Below are 18,687 nucleotides of genomic sequence, written 5' to 3' on the forward strand. Positions count from 1 at the left end.
CCAAAGCTAAGAAAACTGACTGTAAATATCACTGTCCAGGGTTGTGTGCTTTGCCTGGGTCTGTTGAAATTTATTTATTTTACTGTTGCCTTAACGGAGGTGTAACTGGGAGTCAGATTAATTAGGGCAGTTAGGGGTTATTATAGTAGTAATTTGTAGACCTATGTATGTGCTTAAAATCTTTTTTTCTATTAATAAATGTTTAACTTAGTTTTGTAAAAAAAACCTCTAAGCCTCAGTGGACTTATTACTACTGAATTCAAGGCACACATCTCAAAATAAAATACAAACTGCAAAACAGTTGTGGCAGCTGTTTCAAGTTTCCCTCTGGGATTTGAGCATCGCAGCATTTACCATCTGCCATGCCATAATAGCCTTCTCTTCTCCAAGGAGAACAGTCTCAACCTCTCAAATCTATCTTCATAACTGAAGTTTGTCATCCCTGTAACTTTTCTTGTAAACCTCTTCTGAACCCTCTCCAATGCGTTCACATCCTTCCTATAGTGTGGTGCCTAGATCTGTACACAATACTCCAGCTGAGGTCTAACTAGTGTCTTATCTAAGCTCAGCATACTCTCCCTGCTCTTGCACTCAGCCCAGGATACTGTCAGCTTTATTAACTGCTCTCTTCACCTGTCCTGCCACCTTCAATGATCTATGCACATATACACCCCGGTTCCTCTGCTCCTGCACCCCCTTAAGAATTGTACCCCTTATTTTACATTGTCTCCCCATGTTCTGCCTACAAAAATGCATCACCTCACACTTCTCCGCATTGAACTTCATCTGCCACCTGTCTGTCCACTCCACCAACTTGTCTTTGCCCTTCTGAAGTTCTATTCCTCCTCACAGTTTACAATGCTTCCACGTTTTGTATCATCTACAAACTTTGAAATTGTCCCCTGCACACCAAGACCTAGATCATTAATATATATCAGGAAAAGCAAGTGCCCCAATACCGACCCCTGGGGAACTCCACTACAAACCTTCCTCCAGCCTGAAAACTATCCATTGATCATTACCCTCTGCTTCCTATTTTTCAGCCAATTTTGTGTTCATGTTGCTGCTGTCCCTTTTATTCCATGAGCTATAACTTTTCTCACAAGTCTGTTGTGTGACACTGAATCGAATGCCTTTTGAAAGTCCTTGTACACCACGTCAACAATATTACCCTCATCTACCCCCTCTGTTACCTCTTCAAAAAACTCCAAAAAGCTAGTTAAACAAGATTTCCCCTTTAGAAATCCATGCTGGTTCTTCCTAATCAACCCACATTTTTCCATATGACTACTAATTCTATCCCAAATAATTGTTTCTAGAAGCTTCCCTACCACTGAAGTTAAACTGATTGGTCTGTAATTGCTGGGCTTATCCATACAACCTTTTTTGAACAAGAGTGTGATCTTTGCAATTCTCCAGTCCTCTGGCATCTCCTTTGAGTCTAGGGAAGACTGAAAGATTATGGTCAGTGCCCCTGCAATTTCCAAACCTACTTCCTTCAATATCCTTGGATGCATCCCATCTGGTCCCAGTGCCTTGTCAACTTTAAGTACCGACAGTTTATCCAAAACTTCCTCCTTATCAATTTTTAACCCTTCTAGTGACAGAGCTTCCACCCCTGTCACCATGGCCTCAGTAGCATCTGCTTCCTTGGTAAACACAGATGCAAAATATTCATTTAACACTTCAGCAATGCCCCCTGCCTCCATGTGTAAATGCCCTTTTTGGTCCCTAATCGGCCCTACTCCTTTTGCCACCCTCTTACTATTTATGTGCCAATAGAAAGCTTTGGGATTCCCCTATATGTTGGCTCCCAGTCTTTTCACATAATCCCTCTTCGCTCCTCTTATCTGCTTTTTCACCTCCCCTCTGAACTTTGTGATTCGCTTGGTTCTCAATTGTATTTTCTACCTGACACCTGTCATAAGCACATTTTTTCTTCTCTATCTTAATTTCTATCTCCTTTTTCATTCAGGGAGCTCTAGATTTGTTTGTCCTGCCTTTCCCTTTTGAGGGAATATACCTTGACTGTGCTCAAACCATTTCTTCTTTGAAGGTAGTCCATCGTTCAGCTACAGTTTTTCCTGCCAACCTTTGGTTCCAATATATCCAGCCCAGCTCCATTCTTGCCCCATTGAAGTTGGCTCTCCCCCAGTTAATTATTCTTACTCCAAATTGCACATTGTTCTTTTCTACCATCATCCTAAACCTTACGATATAATGACCACCGTTGTTGTTATTGTTGTTGTCATTAATAATTATTGTGTAATTAAAAGAGCACTTGTGCTTATGGCTAGTTTAATGTGCAATGAATATGCAAATACAGAAAAGGGAGGTTAAGTACATGATGTTTTGTCAAGCTAAACTGGAGCAGTGGAAATTGGCCAGCAACTTATGGTGAATTGCAATTCATGGGGTATTTCTTCCTCACTATAAATTACTGGATAGTTTGCTTAATAACAGTGCGCATTGTTCAAATGGTGTTTTTTACCTAGCAAAATCTGGCCCATTATAGCCAATCCTTTGTATAGGCATATGGTAAATAATTTTCCTTAATCAAAATAACCTAGCTTTTCTGGATCATAAACCAGACTGTTCCTGTGCTGCACATTCTATGTAACAACAGATACCTTGCCGAAATACACAGACAGACTACTGTGTGTATTTTTTAATGAATACTTCAGAAAAGAACACTGGGTAATGTAACAGACAATTGTAGCATTCCAGTTGCTGGCCCTGCTGAGGTTAACTTAGTTAACAAGATCTGGGGATCAAAACTAGGACATTTCTGGTCCTTATTCTCTGACTAAGTTTGTTGAACCAGTAAAAACTGCTTAACTGCAGTCTTATATAAAATAATCATTAAGATACACCTGCAAAATACCACTTTGATTTAAAAAGCTGCATAAAAATCTGTTTGTTTAACTTTGTGCAACTAAAATTGAAAGGAAATGTGAGCAATAGGTTTTCAAGATATATTGTATCTTGCATTAATATTTGGAAGTAGGGAGCTACAATTGGAGATTGTTGACTGAGGGGGTTTTACAGTTTAAAACAGCGAGAGGAGAGTGGAATTTTTACAGTTTAAAGCAGCGAGAAGACAACCGGGATTTTCACAGTTTAAAGCAGCAAAGGGAGAGCCAGGAGTTTTCCATTTTAAAACAGCGAGAGGAGAGCCAGGAGCACATGGAGAGCGGACCTGGGTGAGAAGGACAGCGGCGGCGAAAGATAACTCATTCAAGTTGTTTCTACCTGCCAGAGCCAGTGTGTGACATCATAGGAAAACAGTTAGGTGATTGGTGTGTATCTCTTCCGTGTCTCTTTTGATTGGCCAAGTGGCTTAAATCAGTAGACGTTATTACAGCTGAAGAGAACAGTTAAGAAATTCACTTCTAAAATATTTAATATCTAAATTAATTAATGGCTGGGCAGGCGATGTGTTGCAGCTGTAGCATGTGGGAGCTGGTAGATAGTGGCGCAATCCATGGTGACCACATCTGCAGCAAGTGTTAGCTGCTCAAGGAGCTTCAGCTCAGAGTTGATGAGCTGGAGTCTGAACTGCGGACACTGCGACACATCAGGGAGGGGAGAGTTACCTGGGCAATGTGTTTCAGGATGCAGTCATACCCCTTAGATTAATTACATCAAATTTAGTCTGTGGTCAGGGACAGGAAGGTGTGACTGCAAGTGAGGCTGGTATGGGGATCCAGAATTTAGCTTTGGAGGAGCCTCAGCCAGTGCCATTGCCCACTAGGTACAATATTCTTGCTCCTGGTGTGGACAAGGGCACAGACTGCAGGGAGGATGAGCGAACTGACCACAGCACCTTGGCACAGAGCACCATTCAAGTAGGGAGAGAAAAGAGAAATGTAGTAATAGGGGATGGCATTAGTTAGGGGAATAGACACTGTTCTCTGCAGCAAAGACAGAGAGTCCCGAAGGCTGTGTTGCCTACCTGATGCCAAGGTTAAGGACATCTCTTCTGGGCTGGAGAGGAACTTGGAGTGGGAGGGGAAGGATCCAGTTGTCGTGGTCCACTTAGGTACCAAGGACATAGGTAGGACTAGGAAAGAGGTTCTTCTGAGGAACTACGAGCAGCTCGGGGCTAAATTAAAAAGCAGAACCACAAAGGTAATAATCTCCGGATTACTACCTGAGTTACCTGCAAATTGACGTAGGGTAAATAAAATTAGAGAAAGGTAAATGCTTGGCTCAAAGATTGGTGTGGAAAAAATGGGTTCCGGTTCATGGGGCACTGGCACCAGTAATGGGGAAGTAGAGAGCTGTTCCATTGGGATAGACTTCATTTGAACCATGCTGGAACCAGTGTCCTGGTGAATCGTATAACTAGGGTTGTAGACAGGGCTTTAAACTAATTGGGGGGGGCGGCGTTCAATTGAAGGGAAGTTTGGAAAATCAAAAATAAGTGGGAGAGCAGAGGTGCAGGGTAATAAAGAGGCAAACAATAATCAAAGTGTGACAGGAAGGGGCAGAAAATATAAGCAGAAGAGTGCAGCAGAAATTAGAGCCAGAATGAGTAATAATGGTAAAAAGTCAAAGCTTAAGGCTCTTTATCTGAATGTATGCAGCATTTGTAACAAGGCAGATGAGTTGACAGCACAAATAGAAATAAATGGATATGACTTGATAACTATTACAGAAACATGGTTGCAGGGTGACCAAGATTGGGACTCAATATTTAAGGGTATTCAACATTCCAGAAAAATAGGCAAAAAGGAAAAGAAGGTGGGGTAGCTTTGTTAATAAAGGAAGATATCAGTGTGGTGGTGAGTATTGAAATAGGTGCAATAGATCGTGATGTGGAATCAGTTTGGCTGGAAATTAGGAACAGCAAGGGGAAGAAGTCATGGGTAGGAGTCGTCCATAGGCCTCCAAAGAGTTGCCTCGCTGTAGGACAAAATATAAATCAGGAAATAATGAGGCATGTAAGAAGGGTGCTACAATTGTCATGGGTGATTTTAATTGCATATTGACTGGACAAATCAGATTGGCAGGGGTAACATGGAAGATGAATTTGTAGAGTGCATCAGGGATTGTTTCTTAAAGCAATATGTTGCAGAACCTACCTGGAAACAGGCTATTTTATATCTAGTAATGTGTAATGAGGTTGGATTAATAAGAGATCTCGTAGTTAAGGATCCTCTAGGGGGTAGCGATCACAACATGGTAGAATTTCAAATTCAGTTTGAGGACGAGCAACTCGGATCTCAAGCCAGTGTCCTCAACTTAAATAAGGGAAATTACAGAGGTATGAAGAAAGAATTGTCTAAAGGGAAAATAGACTAAGGGGAAGGTCAGTGGATGAGCAGTGGCGGACATTTAAGCAGATATTTCATAAAGCTATGCAAATATTTATCCCGGTCAAAAAGGACTCCGATGAGAAGGATGAACCACCCATAGTTAACAAAGGCAGTCAAGGAAATTATCCAATCAAAAACTAAGGCATACGAAGCGGCGAAAACTAATGATAGGCCAGAGGATTGGGAATTTGTTAGGAACAGGCAGCGGATGACTAAAAAGCTAACAAAAAGGGAGAAAATTGATTATGAAAGTAAATTGGCAAGAAATATAAAAACAAACAGCAATAGCTTCTACGGGTACATAAAAAGAGAGTAGCTAAAGTGAGCATGGGGCCCTTGGAGGATGCGACTGGAGAATCGAAAATGGGGAACGGGGAAATGACAAATAATTTAAACCAATATTTTGTATCGGTATTCATGGCGGAGGACACTATAAACATTCCAAAGATATCAGATAAGCAAGGAGCTAATGGGAGGAAAGATCCTGTAACAGTCTCTATCATGAGGGACAAAGTATTCGCGAAACTGATGGGGGCCAAAGGCAGACAAGTCACCAGGACCTGATGGCCTGCATCCAAGGGTTTTAAAGAAAGTGGCTGCAGATATAGTGGAGGCATTGGTCAAAATATTCCAGAACTCATTGGATTCCAGGAGGGTCCCAATGGATTGAGAAACTGCTAATGTGACGCCCCTGTTCAAGAAGGGAGGGAGACAAAAAGCAGGAAACTATAGGCCAGTCAGCCTAACATCTGTCACTGGGAAAACGCTAGAGTCCATTATTAAGGAAGAAATAGCAGGGCATTTAGATAAGCGTAACAGAATCAAACAGAGTCAACATGATTTTGTGAAAGGGAAATCATGTTTGACAAATTTGCTAGAGTTCTTTGAGTATATAACAAGCAGAATTGATAAAGGGGAACCGGTAGATGTTGTATATTTGGATTTCCAGAAGGCATTCGATAAGGTGCCACATAAAAGGTTATTGCACAAGGTAAGAGCTCACAGTATTGGGGGTAATGTATTAGCATGGATTGAAGATTGATTAATACACAGAGGACAGAGAGTTGGGATTAATGGGTCTTTTTCAGATTGGAAAGACGTAACTAGTGGAGTGTCACAAGGAACGGTTCTAGGGCCTCAATTATTTACTATATATATTAATGACTTGGAGGAGGGGGCAGAGTGTAATGTATCCAAATTTGCTGACGATACAAAAATAGTTGGAAGGGCATGTTGTGATGAGGACATAAAGAATTTGCAAGGGGATATAGATAGGTTGAGTGAGTGGACAAAAACTTGGCAGATAGAATTTAAAGTAGGAAAGTGTGAGGTCATGCACTTTTTGGTAGGAAAAAACAAAATGTAGACTATTATTTAAATGGAGAGAGACTCCAAAAAAGTGCAGCACAGAGGGATCTGGGTATTCTTATGCATGAAACACTTAGGGCAGAATTTTACGAGTCGGCGAGTGGGGGCGGGGCCCGCTCGCCAACGTGTAAAATGACGCGCGGTGACATCGGGCGGAACTCCCGACGTCACCACGCCCCATTTAAATTTTCAGGAAGGCGGGGGTGCAGCAAAATCAGCTGTGCGCCCGCAGACCTGTCAATGGCCAATTGAGGTCATTGACAGATCAATTAAAGTAATTAGTGGACCTGCCCGTCCAACCTTAAGGTTGGCGGGCAGGCCAGGAGCCCCGGCAGGAAGTAGAAAAAACATGAAACCTCATCCACAGGCAGGATGAAGTTTCATGTAGGGTATTAAATTTTTAATAATTTTTTTTGGAAATTATGAACATGTCCCAACTCATGTGATATTGTCACATGAGGGGACATGTAAGGGAATTTTTTTTTCTATTCACTTAGCCTCAGGAAGATGAGTGCACTCTTTCGTGCGCATGCGCAAAAGAGTGCACTCTCGATTTTAGGCATCCCCCCACCCGCACTGGGAGCGCATAGCGCTTCCCTGCGGACGTCATGCTGGGCGGGCCTTAATTGGCCCGCCCACGTAAAATGGCGCTACGCCCACCATCCTCCCCCTCCACAGGGGGAAAATTCAGCCCTAAAAGTTAGCATCCAGATGCAGCTAGTAATTAAGAAGGTAAATGGAATTTGACCTGTATTGCTAGGAGGTTGGAGTTTAAAAATAAGGAAGTCTTTTAATAACTGTATAGGGTGTTGGTGAGGCCACACTTGGAGTACTGTGTACAGTTTTGGTCCCGGTATTTAATAAAGGATATACTGGCATTGGACGCAGTTCAAAAGAGATTCAGCGATAAGCTGATTCCTGAGATGACAGGGTTGACTCATCAAGAATGGCTAAACAGGTTTATTCACTGGAGTTTAGAAGAATGAGGGGTGCTTCTATTGAAACGTACAAGATTCTGAGGGGGCTTGACAAGGTAGATGTTGAGAAGATGTCTCCACTAGTGGGGACTTTCGTACTAGGGGACATAGTTACAGAATAAGGGGACACTCATTTAAAACTAAGATGTGAAGGAAATTCTTCTCTCAGATGGTAATAAATGTTTGGAATTCGCTACCTCAGAGAGGTGTGGAGGCTTGATCACTGAAAGTATTTAAAGAGGAGGTCAATAGATTTTTGAAATATCGGGGAGTTGAGGACTATGAGGAGCTGGCATGAAAGAGGAGTTGAGGCCTGGGGCAGATCAGCCATGATCTTACTGAATGGTGGAGCAGGCTTGAGGGGCCAAATGACCTACTCCTGCTCCTATTTCTTAAGTTCTTATGTAGTGAAATATAAATTTAACAATTTTTTGAAAAATATACAAGTTTATTTTATTGTCAAGCTGTCAACTCCTGCACTATATATTACGTCAACAATAGATATTTAGATATTAATGTGGCAAATTCTAAGAATATTTGTCCAGTTAACCTATCCAAACTCCACTATTGCATATCCATTACTCTTGCTACATGTGGAGGGGTTCCTAGCGAAGCCAACACAAAGAAGATAAGGGAGAGGAGTGAAAGAAGGAAGGAAAATCTTTATGGTTAAGTAATATAGCAAATTTTCAGTAAAAATTGGTTGCTCAATAGTTTCTTGGGGCAGAATTTTACAGCCCTGTCATGGCAGGGGGCAGAGCCATAGGGCAGAATTTTGCCCTTGGTTGCTGGGCAGGCCCCACCGGCTCGGCGGCAGGCGGGCAGCCGAACTCTGCCGCCGAAACAGGGCCCACTGCCATTTTGAGTGGGCGGGCCAATTAAGGCCCGCCCAGCGGCCTGCCCGATGGGAAGCGCTATGCGCTTCCTATGCAGGGGGGGGGGATCCCCAGCTGTCAAAGTGCGCTCTTTCTCGCATGCGCACGAAAGAGCACACTGCTCCCTGAGACTAAGTGCTGTCTCAGGGAGATTACTGACATTCTAAAATACTTTTAAAATAGTAAAATATAAAAATTATTAACATGTCCCCCTCATGTGACAATGTCACACGATATGGGACATATTAATAAGAAGCACATAAACTTTATTAAAGTTTTTAAAAACGGACATGAAACCTCATCCCGCCAGTGGATGAGGTTTATGTATTATCAGAAGCCCACTGGGGCTCCTGGCCTGTCCGCCAACCTTAAGGTTGGCCAGGCAGGGCATTTAACTACCTTAATTATCCTGTCAATGGCCTTAATTGGCCATTGACAGGTCGGTGGGCGGACAGCTGATTTCGCTGCCCGCTTGCCTTACTCAATATTTAAATTGACCAGGATGAAATCGGGGTTTCCTCCCGACGTCATCCCATGTCATTTTCCCGTCGGTGAGTGGGCCCCACCCCAAATCGCCGACGGGAAAATTCAGCCCATAAAATGCAGTGAACTGTTCAAAAGTCCATTGACTTTGGCGGGACCGTAAAATCCCACTAGTGTAAAATTCCGCCCTTGGACTCTTAGCTAATTTGATTCATGCAATTTTATGTTGAGGAAAATCACATTTACCAATTTTTTTGTAACTTTGATGATCACTTAACCAATTTGGTTTTCCACGTGTGACCCATATTTAACAAGAGCTAATAAATGACTTACATTTAGGTGAGATGAAATTAATCACTAGATATTGGAGGCTAGTCCTAGCAGAAAAAAGGTGATATTACTGTAGAATAAAATCAGATTGAAAGAGACAAATAAATAGACAAATAAATAAAATGCCACTCAAAGTTCTTTGCCAGGTTTACCAACAAGGTTACAAATTCTCACACCACCATCTGCATGCCCATGATATTTTAAGACACCAATTAAATAATGGATCAGAATGTTACAATAGGAGATTTTACCCTGAAGCAAACAGTGCAAACATTCTTGCAAAAATAAAACAAATAGGAACCATCCAGATGACTTCCGAGACAGCTCAGTCCCAAACTTGCAGTGAGTTCCTGGATGGATGTACTATTTATTCAAATCTAATATCGGTTTTATAAATAAACTCCAGCACACTGGTGTTTAAATTGGTTCAGAGCCACCCTGGCTTTACATTGGAGTGCTGACCACAAAATAGAGGTGTCAGCTCTACATCTGAATCCTTTGCAGTTAAAAAAAATACATTATTGTTGCTGACTCAGCCACCCCTGCCCTTCAATAGCACTTCAAAATTCAACTTGGAGTTTCCATAAGCTGTTAAAGACAAGAAGAAGGAAACAAAGTAAAAAAAAATAAAGGGTAAAGATAATAATAATAATACAGCACATGAAAGCCTATTTGCTATTGTTTTGCTTTAAAAATTTTTGTTGACTTATTCTTGGGATGTGCCCATTACTGCCCATCCAATCCTAGTTGTCCTAAGCAGGTGATGCACTTTGAACACCATTGCAGATGTTTTACAAATCAACAGAGGCTTCAGAGTCAACTATGTACTTCAGAAATGGAGTCACATGTAGGTTAAACTGGGAAGGTTTCCTTCCTACAGGTCTTTAGTAAACCAGTTTGTTTTTCACAACAGCTCTCAATAATATCTTTTTCCCCTGCTGCCAGCCTGCAAATTATCAGAGTTACATAATTCAATTGCACAACCTGCCATATTGGGATTTTAATTCAAGTTCTATAACCAGTCCCTGTTCAGCAACCGAGGCTGGGAGCATTGCACAAAAAGGGTAGCCCAGCTACTCTTGGGGCTGCAATAACCACATTTTCCACATAACTGATGGTTCATGATTTGAAACTGCCTTTAGTTTAAATGGAAGTATTTCAGAAGATAGCAGCATATTGAATAATTATTCTGCTGTATTAATAAATGTGGGAGAGGGGGAAGTTCAGTCACCATATAGTGCAGTTTTCTTCAGATATCTCCTTTTCACACCACTCTTTTGATCTGCTTTGATCTATTCCTGACCTAAAGGAATTACAGATGACCTGCCAGATCTCCACTAGTGATGCTGGTTGCTGAGAGGTGTGTGAGAATAGCTAGGAGTTACCCTCATACACTTTCCAGCTACTGTAATAATTGTTTGCCTGATTGAGATCAACTAACTCAGCACAAACAGGGAAAATCAATCCTGGACTCTTTGGGCATCTATGATTTAATGCTATGTTGGTCAAGGCATTTACCTATTAGGCCTTAGACTGAGCTTTCAGGGGAAATATCATTGATCTGACACAAAGTGCATGTGACACAAAGATAATGAGGGAAAAATATTTGCAGTGCTACTTCAAATTATCCTGCTTAACTAAATGTGGAAAATTAGCTCTAGGCCTTGTTCCTGTCTGGACAATACTGTATTACACCGCTATACTGCCAGCATTGCTTGCTTTATAATTTGGCCACCTTCTTAACACCAAAATAAGTCAGGAAACTCCCCACTGTAATTTCTGAACATTCTTAGATTACATTCCATATTGTATGTATACGGCAAATGTAGCTATGAAGGAAGGAGGAAGGAAGGAAGGAAGTAGCTATGTAGGAGGAAGGAAGAAAGTCAGCAGCTCCATTCATTTCAACAATGTAACTCTTAAGATATATCCTGTTTAACTGTCTTAATCTTAGGTGCCTTCAAATAATTTCTATTGGTGTCTATTCCACTAAGACACTTTAATGTGTAGATTTTTACATTATAGGTTTTTGCCCTCCATGTACAAAATATACACTTAAGTTAAAGAAGCCCTTTAAATGATGCAGTTCATTCATCCATCTGGCACTCAACTGGTGCAAATGCTACATGCTTAAATTTGTTAAACGATGCTAATTAACTCTTTTTGTAAATGGGATAGGATTTTCGCTAAGCTATGCCCAAAATTGGCTAAACCAAAAAAGAAAATGTGAGGAATTTCAAGCTGAAGTTCCCTTAGGACAAATCAAGTTTCTGCGATTTTTAGAAATAGCTTAAAAAATATTGTGCTGGAAATTGGTCCCACCCACTAAGTGGCCACATCTCCAATCAAATTAATCATCATGGTACTTCCACTAATTGGGTAATACAATCCACTATTTAGGAGTTACAAAATACGATCATACTAGAGCCCAAGTGAAGATGGGGGCGTTGGTTTTTATCGTGTCGTTGGCTGAGTGATGTAGCTTGATTTTCATGGCGGTTTATTTTAGTATCACCCTGTTGGATTTAGAATGTGAGTATATAAATGCCCGAGCATGTTGCTCCAAAATGAACAAGTGGATACTGCCCGAGCTGGTAGCACTAGGAATTGTTACTGTGCTGATGTTCGTCGCCATGCACTGGTTCATATTTCTGCTCAATCTGCCAGTAGCAGCCTGGAATCTTTACAGGTACTTGGCAGTCCCCTGTGGTAATGTGGGAGTCTATGAGCCAACCGAGATTCACAATCGCGGACAGTTCAAGACTCACATGAAGGAGGCGATGATTAAACTAGGATTCTACTTACCTGCACAGTATGATCCTGGCCTTGATAAATGACTGACATCATTTGCTGACTTTCCTACATGGTTGTACAAGTACAGGCACAGGGCCGTCACTCCCACTAAGTTCTGTTCAGTTGGAAGTTCTCAAGTAATAAGAGAAGGATGCATCATGCAGTTTATTTTTTGGGCATGATTCAAATGTGTTTTGAGGTTATTTTTTTAAACAATAAAGTTACTGTTTAAAACTAAAAAAAAAAACCAGCATTCTACCAAATCAGTACCTCTGGATTCCTGGAGGAGGTGGGCAAAGAAGGTTTTCACTGGAGATAATAATTGGACATTTAGTAAAGCACCTCTTGACAGAAGATAATTGAACTTTTGCTATCCAATAACAGTTATGCAATATCAATGCCCCAATTTGTGGGAACAAAAATTATGAGTGACACATCAGAGCTGGCTATGATAACCATGTATTAATATGACAGTTTAATTGTTATTGTTGCTCTTATTCATACTGAGCAGGATGAATATTACAACAACACATTATCAAGACTTCTAGAAGGTTATTAAAATTAAGCCACTTATAGACTCAAGGGCATGAATATCCACCTTTTTAAAGATTTTAAACATGAAAAAATATTTAATTGAGGAAGAAACTGCCTACTGTACACCAATAAAACTAATAAATGGCTCTATATAGTTTTTTAAAGTCAGTTTTTAGTTATTTATAATCAGGCCACTCACAGGACGTAGCTAAACATTCTTATCAATAATGCTTATTTTTGTGGCAAATCAATTTTCAGCTTTATTAATAAAGGACAGTAACATGTTGCAGACTAAATACATCAAGGAATATTTTTTAATCCAAGGAAGAACATTTTATCATGTTGCCTGATTGTGCTGGCTGACAGATGATTTTATGTTTGTGATTTTGTAACTGAGTTTGAACAGGGATTGAATCATTAAAATCAATTTGGAAAACTAGCACTGTTTGTGCCTGGGTTGTCAATTATGCTCAAAGCAGAAAATCTACCCCATATTGTCCACTGATTTATATATGGCACAGGTTATATGCTTTTGCTCATGTACTCTACAGAATGGTATAACTGAAATGGCAGAGGAGGGGCAAATCTGTTATATATTTAAGACAACATTTTGTCTTTGAACTAAATAATTAATGATTTTATAATAAGGTGAAGGTAATCTTAGGAATTTAATTTCCTCAGCTCAGAGCCAAACATTCTCCTTGCCTAGATGTGAAATTAATTTGTAAGATTTAGTGTGCTGTACTTGGAAACCTGTAAAGCAGATTTGAAGGTTTACACTCTTATGTGAAAATGCTATTTAAAGCTATTAAAGTAATGCATGGTCATTTATGAAATAGTTAAACAAATAAGGAAGCCAAACCTGCTTCTCATTGCATCTAATAATTTCCAAGACCTATTACAACAGAAAAGCATTGATTGAATTTTTTCCTACTTGGTTAAATTATAGCTGCTTCTTCTTTTCATAAAACATTTATGCTTTATTTTAGCTTTTGTAATTGAGGAGGTAATGTAAATAAACGTGCAATGTTCTTAAGCAGGCTGATCAGGTAACGAGTTCGATAAATACTTCAAACCAATCTCATCATTAAAAAGAGGTGGTAATGTCCTAGTCCCTATATTTTCATGGTCTTGATGAATGACAGAAAACATTATACAACAGCCACTATTATGCATTTACTGTGAATGCAAAGCTACCACAACGAAAATTGTACCAGAAGGTACTCTGCCTGTTAACCCTTCCTAATTCTAAACACTGCATAGAATAAAAGGTATCCAGTTTTGGAGAAGAAAGCAAACAATTGTAAATTGTGATAAAGGCCTACTTGATGAAGTGTATCAACAATGCAACAACTTGCATCTATATAGTATTTGTAATGCGCTGTAGTAAAACCTCCCAAGGAACTTCACAGGAGCGTAATCAGAGAAAAAACTGACATCGAGCCAGCAATGGAGATATTAGGAAAGATTACCAAAAGCTTGGTCAAAGAGGTTATGAGTAAATATTGCTAGGATAGACAATTTCAGTAATGCAGGATAAATTATAGGTTTTATCTTACCTTGGCATCCTATTTGACTCTAAGTTGAGCTTCCAACCCCATATCTACTCCATCACCAAGCTTCACTTCACTTCAATAACGTCATCCATCATCCAATCCTGTGCCCGCTCATCTGCTGCTGAAACCAGCAAAGACTGTGTTGTCTGTAGGCCTGCTATTCCAATGCTCTCCTTGCTGGCCGACCACCTTACACCATTTATAAACTTGAGCTCATCCAAAACTCTGCTGCCTATATCCGAGCTTTCAGTAGGTCCCATTCATCCATCAACCCTGTGCTTGCTGTCCTACATTGGCCCCTAGTCTAGCAACGCCTCAATGTTAAAACCCTCATCCTTGTCTTCAAATCCCTCTGTGGCCTCACCCTTCCCTATCTCTGTAACTTCCCCTAGCCCTACAACCCTACGAGATATTTGTGCTCCTCCAGTTCTAGCCTCTAGTGCATTCCCGGCTTTCATTTCTGCACCTATCTAGCCTCTAATTTCTGGAATTCCTTCCCTAAACTTTTCTGTCTCTCTACTTCTCACTCTCCTTTTTTAAAGACATTCTTTAAAGCCAACCTCTTTGACCAAGCTTTTGGTCATTTGCTCTGATATCTCCTTATGTGGCTCAGGGTCAAATCTTGTTTGATAATGTTCTTGTGAAGTTTGGGATGTTTTACAATGTTAAAGGTGTTATATAAATGAAGGATGTTGTTGTAAATGTGAAGGGCTTATAAGTCTGTCCATTGACAATTTACAGCAATGTTTTACACAAGTGGAGAAATATCTGTAACCCTTTTATTCTAGAGGCACATTTGACAGCAGAATCCTTAATACAGATTTGCTTGAAATCAAAAATACCTTTCACTGCTGCGATCCTTTCATAAGTATTTTCAACTGCCACATATGTAAACAATGAATTCTGTGCTGAGTGAAACGACTAGCCAAATCATAGAATAAAATTGGATTACTAGACTGTCATGAATTTACAACCAGGCATTAACTGTTAATCGACTTGCTGTAAACATTACGTTTTTACATAGCTGAAAGTAAAACATTCATTAAGCATGGGATCACATTGTTAACTTCCCACATCCAGACAGGCATAACTCCGACATTACAGGTTTTAAATATAATTGCAGCATTTTATATATAACATTCACTGGTTTGTCACTATTGGTTTATTCAGGTCTGAACCTAAAATTAAACTCGGTTCTCTGGCTTTTCAGTCAGATCACGATAAATCCCTACCAATGAAGAAAGTGTTACACCAGTGAAAAAAATTGTTGGGGAAATGAAGCAACTATATATATAAATTAAAAAAACAATTATTTCTGGTTGAATAAAACCTACCTACAAATGTAACATGCAGGTGGAAAACACTGCAGTCGAATAATAAGACAGTGTGAAACGTTGACTGAATTATTTCACAACAGCGTTGGTTTAAAAAAAAATACAATGAAATAATTCAACAATGCGGCATTATTTGTGTCGCTAGTGTTTTATTTAAAGAGAGGTGGATTGTATAATTAAATGTTTGAACCGTAGAATGTCTATTTGTACCTAAAGAGGAGGAAAAATAAACCTAACGGAATGCGAAGACGAAGAAAGTTGTTTTGGATGTTCTCACGGGGCTGACGCGCTATCAGTGAAATCATTAATTCACACAATAAGTATTAAAAAATGATAGATTTACTCAGTGAGCGAATTATTTGAACTGAGCAAACAAACTTGGTGGGGGGGGGGGGGGGGAGGTTCTGTGTGAGACTGATGATCTTTCATGTTTGCTGCAGTACTCTCGCGCATCACACAGCAACCAGTGCGTCAGGATCAAAGACATTCCCATATCACAAAAACAGGGCTGAGTTTCTAATCGTGGCATTTGCCTATCTGAGATTTTGTACATCTGGCCAACATACAAATAAAAGGGGGCGAGGGGTTAAATCTGGAGAAGCAAAGAAGCGGCTCCAGTATTCTCGCGTTTCAACCTCAGCTTTTTTTTTGTACCAAGCACACGTCCGCAAAACAAAACAAAATTATTTTTTTTTTTATGGTCGCTTCTATTTCGGAGCTAAAAATAGGAAATAATCTATCACCCTTACCCAGAAAACGAAGCTGTAGATGATGAGGAGTGTTTTGAGACACGTTATCACCGGTTTAGTCTCCATTCGCCGCGATGCCATAATAATCTATGCGTTTACGCTCCAGTGCCTCCGCTGTGCCTCCTCCTCCCAGCGCCAGGAGACTGCAGCACTCAAGTCATTCGGCGGCGGCGCTGCGTCACCGGACCAATGAGCAACTCCTATTACGTCAGCTCCGCAATGAGCCCAAACGCAGCGCCTCCACAGAGAGGCACCACTCTGAGGAGAAGCCAGCCTCAGGAATGAAACTCGAGCAGTGAGACCAAACATTCGCGCGAACTGGAATGATCAAATTGGTGCAGTTTCTCATTTCCGCTTCTATTGATGGAAGTGGAAAAGAGGCGACAAAGCCGATGGGTTTAGAATTGTGAATGATGCATAAACACATTTATGCAGGGAAGTATTTACACTATTTACAATCCCAGAAACAAACCATTCGGCTCAACTGGCGGATGTTTAATCCGCAGGCTTCTCCTCCTCCCCTTCGTCTCACCCCATCAACACCTTCCTCCTATAATATACTAGCTTTCTCTTAAATTGGATTGTGTGGAAATGTAGAATCGCATTTTTTGGTTTTAATTTTACCAAAAACAAAATTAATAATAAATATGAAGAAAATTAGAACTATTACAAACAAACCATAAAATAGAAAACATTGCAACCGAATTGTGTGCCATTGCCTAAAGTTTCCCCATAATATTCTTACCTGGCTGAGTAATCCTGTCGTCTGAGCATCTGTTTAATGGCAATGGAGAAGTGTGATGTGGCGAAGTGAAGTAGAATGGAATTTGCATCTGGATTGTTACACAACTAAAATTGGAAAGGATATTTTAGAGGCTCAGAACAAGAAGCACTTAACTATGACGTTGGTAGATTTGCAGAGAAAAATCTTTCAAAACGGTGTTATCTTTGCCCCATTCCTAAATAGTAACAGCAATAATGCTTTTGAACATAAATATTCCAGACGTTTGCCTGAAAATTCTCTAGGGTATAAAAATAATGGTGACAGCTCAAGATTTCTGCTGATGGGCTTGCTGGAAATGTGTATGTTCATAAGATGTCTTGTCCGACGTGTCCTGAATTAAGCAAGGCATTCTTGTTGCGAACACAAACATCTTGCTCAATAGTTTTTCCAGGTATTTTTTATTTTTGTTTTGGATTTCCAGCATCCGCAGTTTTTTGCTTTTATTTTTGCTCAATCTTCTTTTACTCCTACAGTTGGTGTCACTGAATGGACACTTCTTGTCCTCTGCCACCGAGCCCTGACTTTCTCCTAGGTTTCGCAGCTCGAACACACTTTACACCAAAAACAACAATAAACAGAGCGGGGAGCTTTAATTTCCACACAAATGTTTGAAATGCTGAAATATTAGTCGAATTGAAAAGCCAGTTCTTTGCAGAATTCAGTTTTATTTTAGTCAGTTTCAATATTTTCACCAGGTATGTCCATGCTTTTGACTCCAAATGTTTATTACTGAGGCTGGCTGCAGTACTTTTCTGTAGCTTTCCCCTTTCTATGTGTTTTGTTACATGTTCATTTCCCTCTCCCCCAGAACATTATTCCTGATCCTTTCAACATCTCACCCTCAGCCGAGGCGGTTGAAACCAACATTTACTGTAAAAAGCCTGTGAACTTGACTTTGTCTCTGAAACTAATCTGTTTTTACAACAAACTGCATGGCCATGCGCCGGCATGTGGGCTTCAACGCTGCATTGAGATAACGCCGAAAATATTGCAAGTAGGTGGACAGAAGTACTTCAAATTGCTAGATTTGTAAGAATTATGCATTCCTGTCTCATGATGAGTCTTCCCCACTAATGTAAAGAAACAGCTCTATAATTGCTTATAAACTGTTAAATATTTAATATTTTTTTCAGGTTTGATGACAGATCATCGACCTGAAACGTTAACTGTTTCCCTCTCCACAGATGCTGTCAAACCTGCTGAGCATCCCCAGTGTTTCTCTTTTTAATTTCGAATTTCCAGCATCCGGGGTAATTTGTTGTAATTTCTAACCAGCATCTGCCGACAGGAATGCATTTGAAACCAAGAAATCTGCCACATGGAAGATCAAACCGATATTCCACTTGGTACTACGCATCACAGATCAATGCTACTATGGTGCCTCCCCAACTGCTTACTCTGCGAGCTGTAAGGTTATTTCATGTTCTGTGCTTGCGACAAGATGTGAATCTGAACTGAAAAAAGTCATTAAAATACCGATGTCGCAAACAATTCTAAAGAGATTCCATTTATATATTTAGATTCTAACCATCTCATCAGGGGACTCTTCAGAGATTGAAACTGGGCTTGATTTAGTACACAGA

At 40.2% G+C, this 18,687-nt stretch overlaps 1 protein-coding gene and 1 pseudogene across 1 annotated transcript in view; one reads left to right on the top strand and one right to left on the bottom strand.

The window, feature by feature from the left end:
- tspan7 (tetraspanin 7) overlaps nucleotides 1-16,488 on the bottom strand; it is a 121,753-nt gene extending 105,265 nt beyond the window's left edge. Inside the window, exon 1 of the mRNA XM_078559759.1 lies at nucleotides 16,321-16,488. Coding sequence (XP_078415885.1) covers nucleotides 16,321-16,401 — 81 coding nt within the window. The 5' untranslated portion in view covers nucleotides 16,402-16,488. The remainder of the gene's footprint in view (nucleotides 1-16,320) is intronic.
- LOC144691944 (protein cornichon homolog 4 pseudogene) lies at nucleotides 11,791-12,394 on the top strand (annotated as a pseudogene).
- Nucleotides 16,489-18,687: the final 2,199 nt, after the last annotated feature.

This window comes from Cetorhinus maximus, chromosome 16 (genome assembly GCF_964194155.1).
Source record: "Cetorhinus maximus chromosome 16, sCetMax3.hap1.1, whole genome shotgun sequence".
Taxonomy (NCBI): Eukaryota; Metazoa; Chordata; class Chondrichthyes; order Lamniformes; family Cetorhinidae; genus Cetorhinus; species Cetorhinus maximus.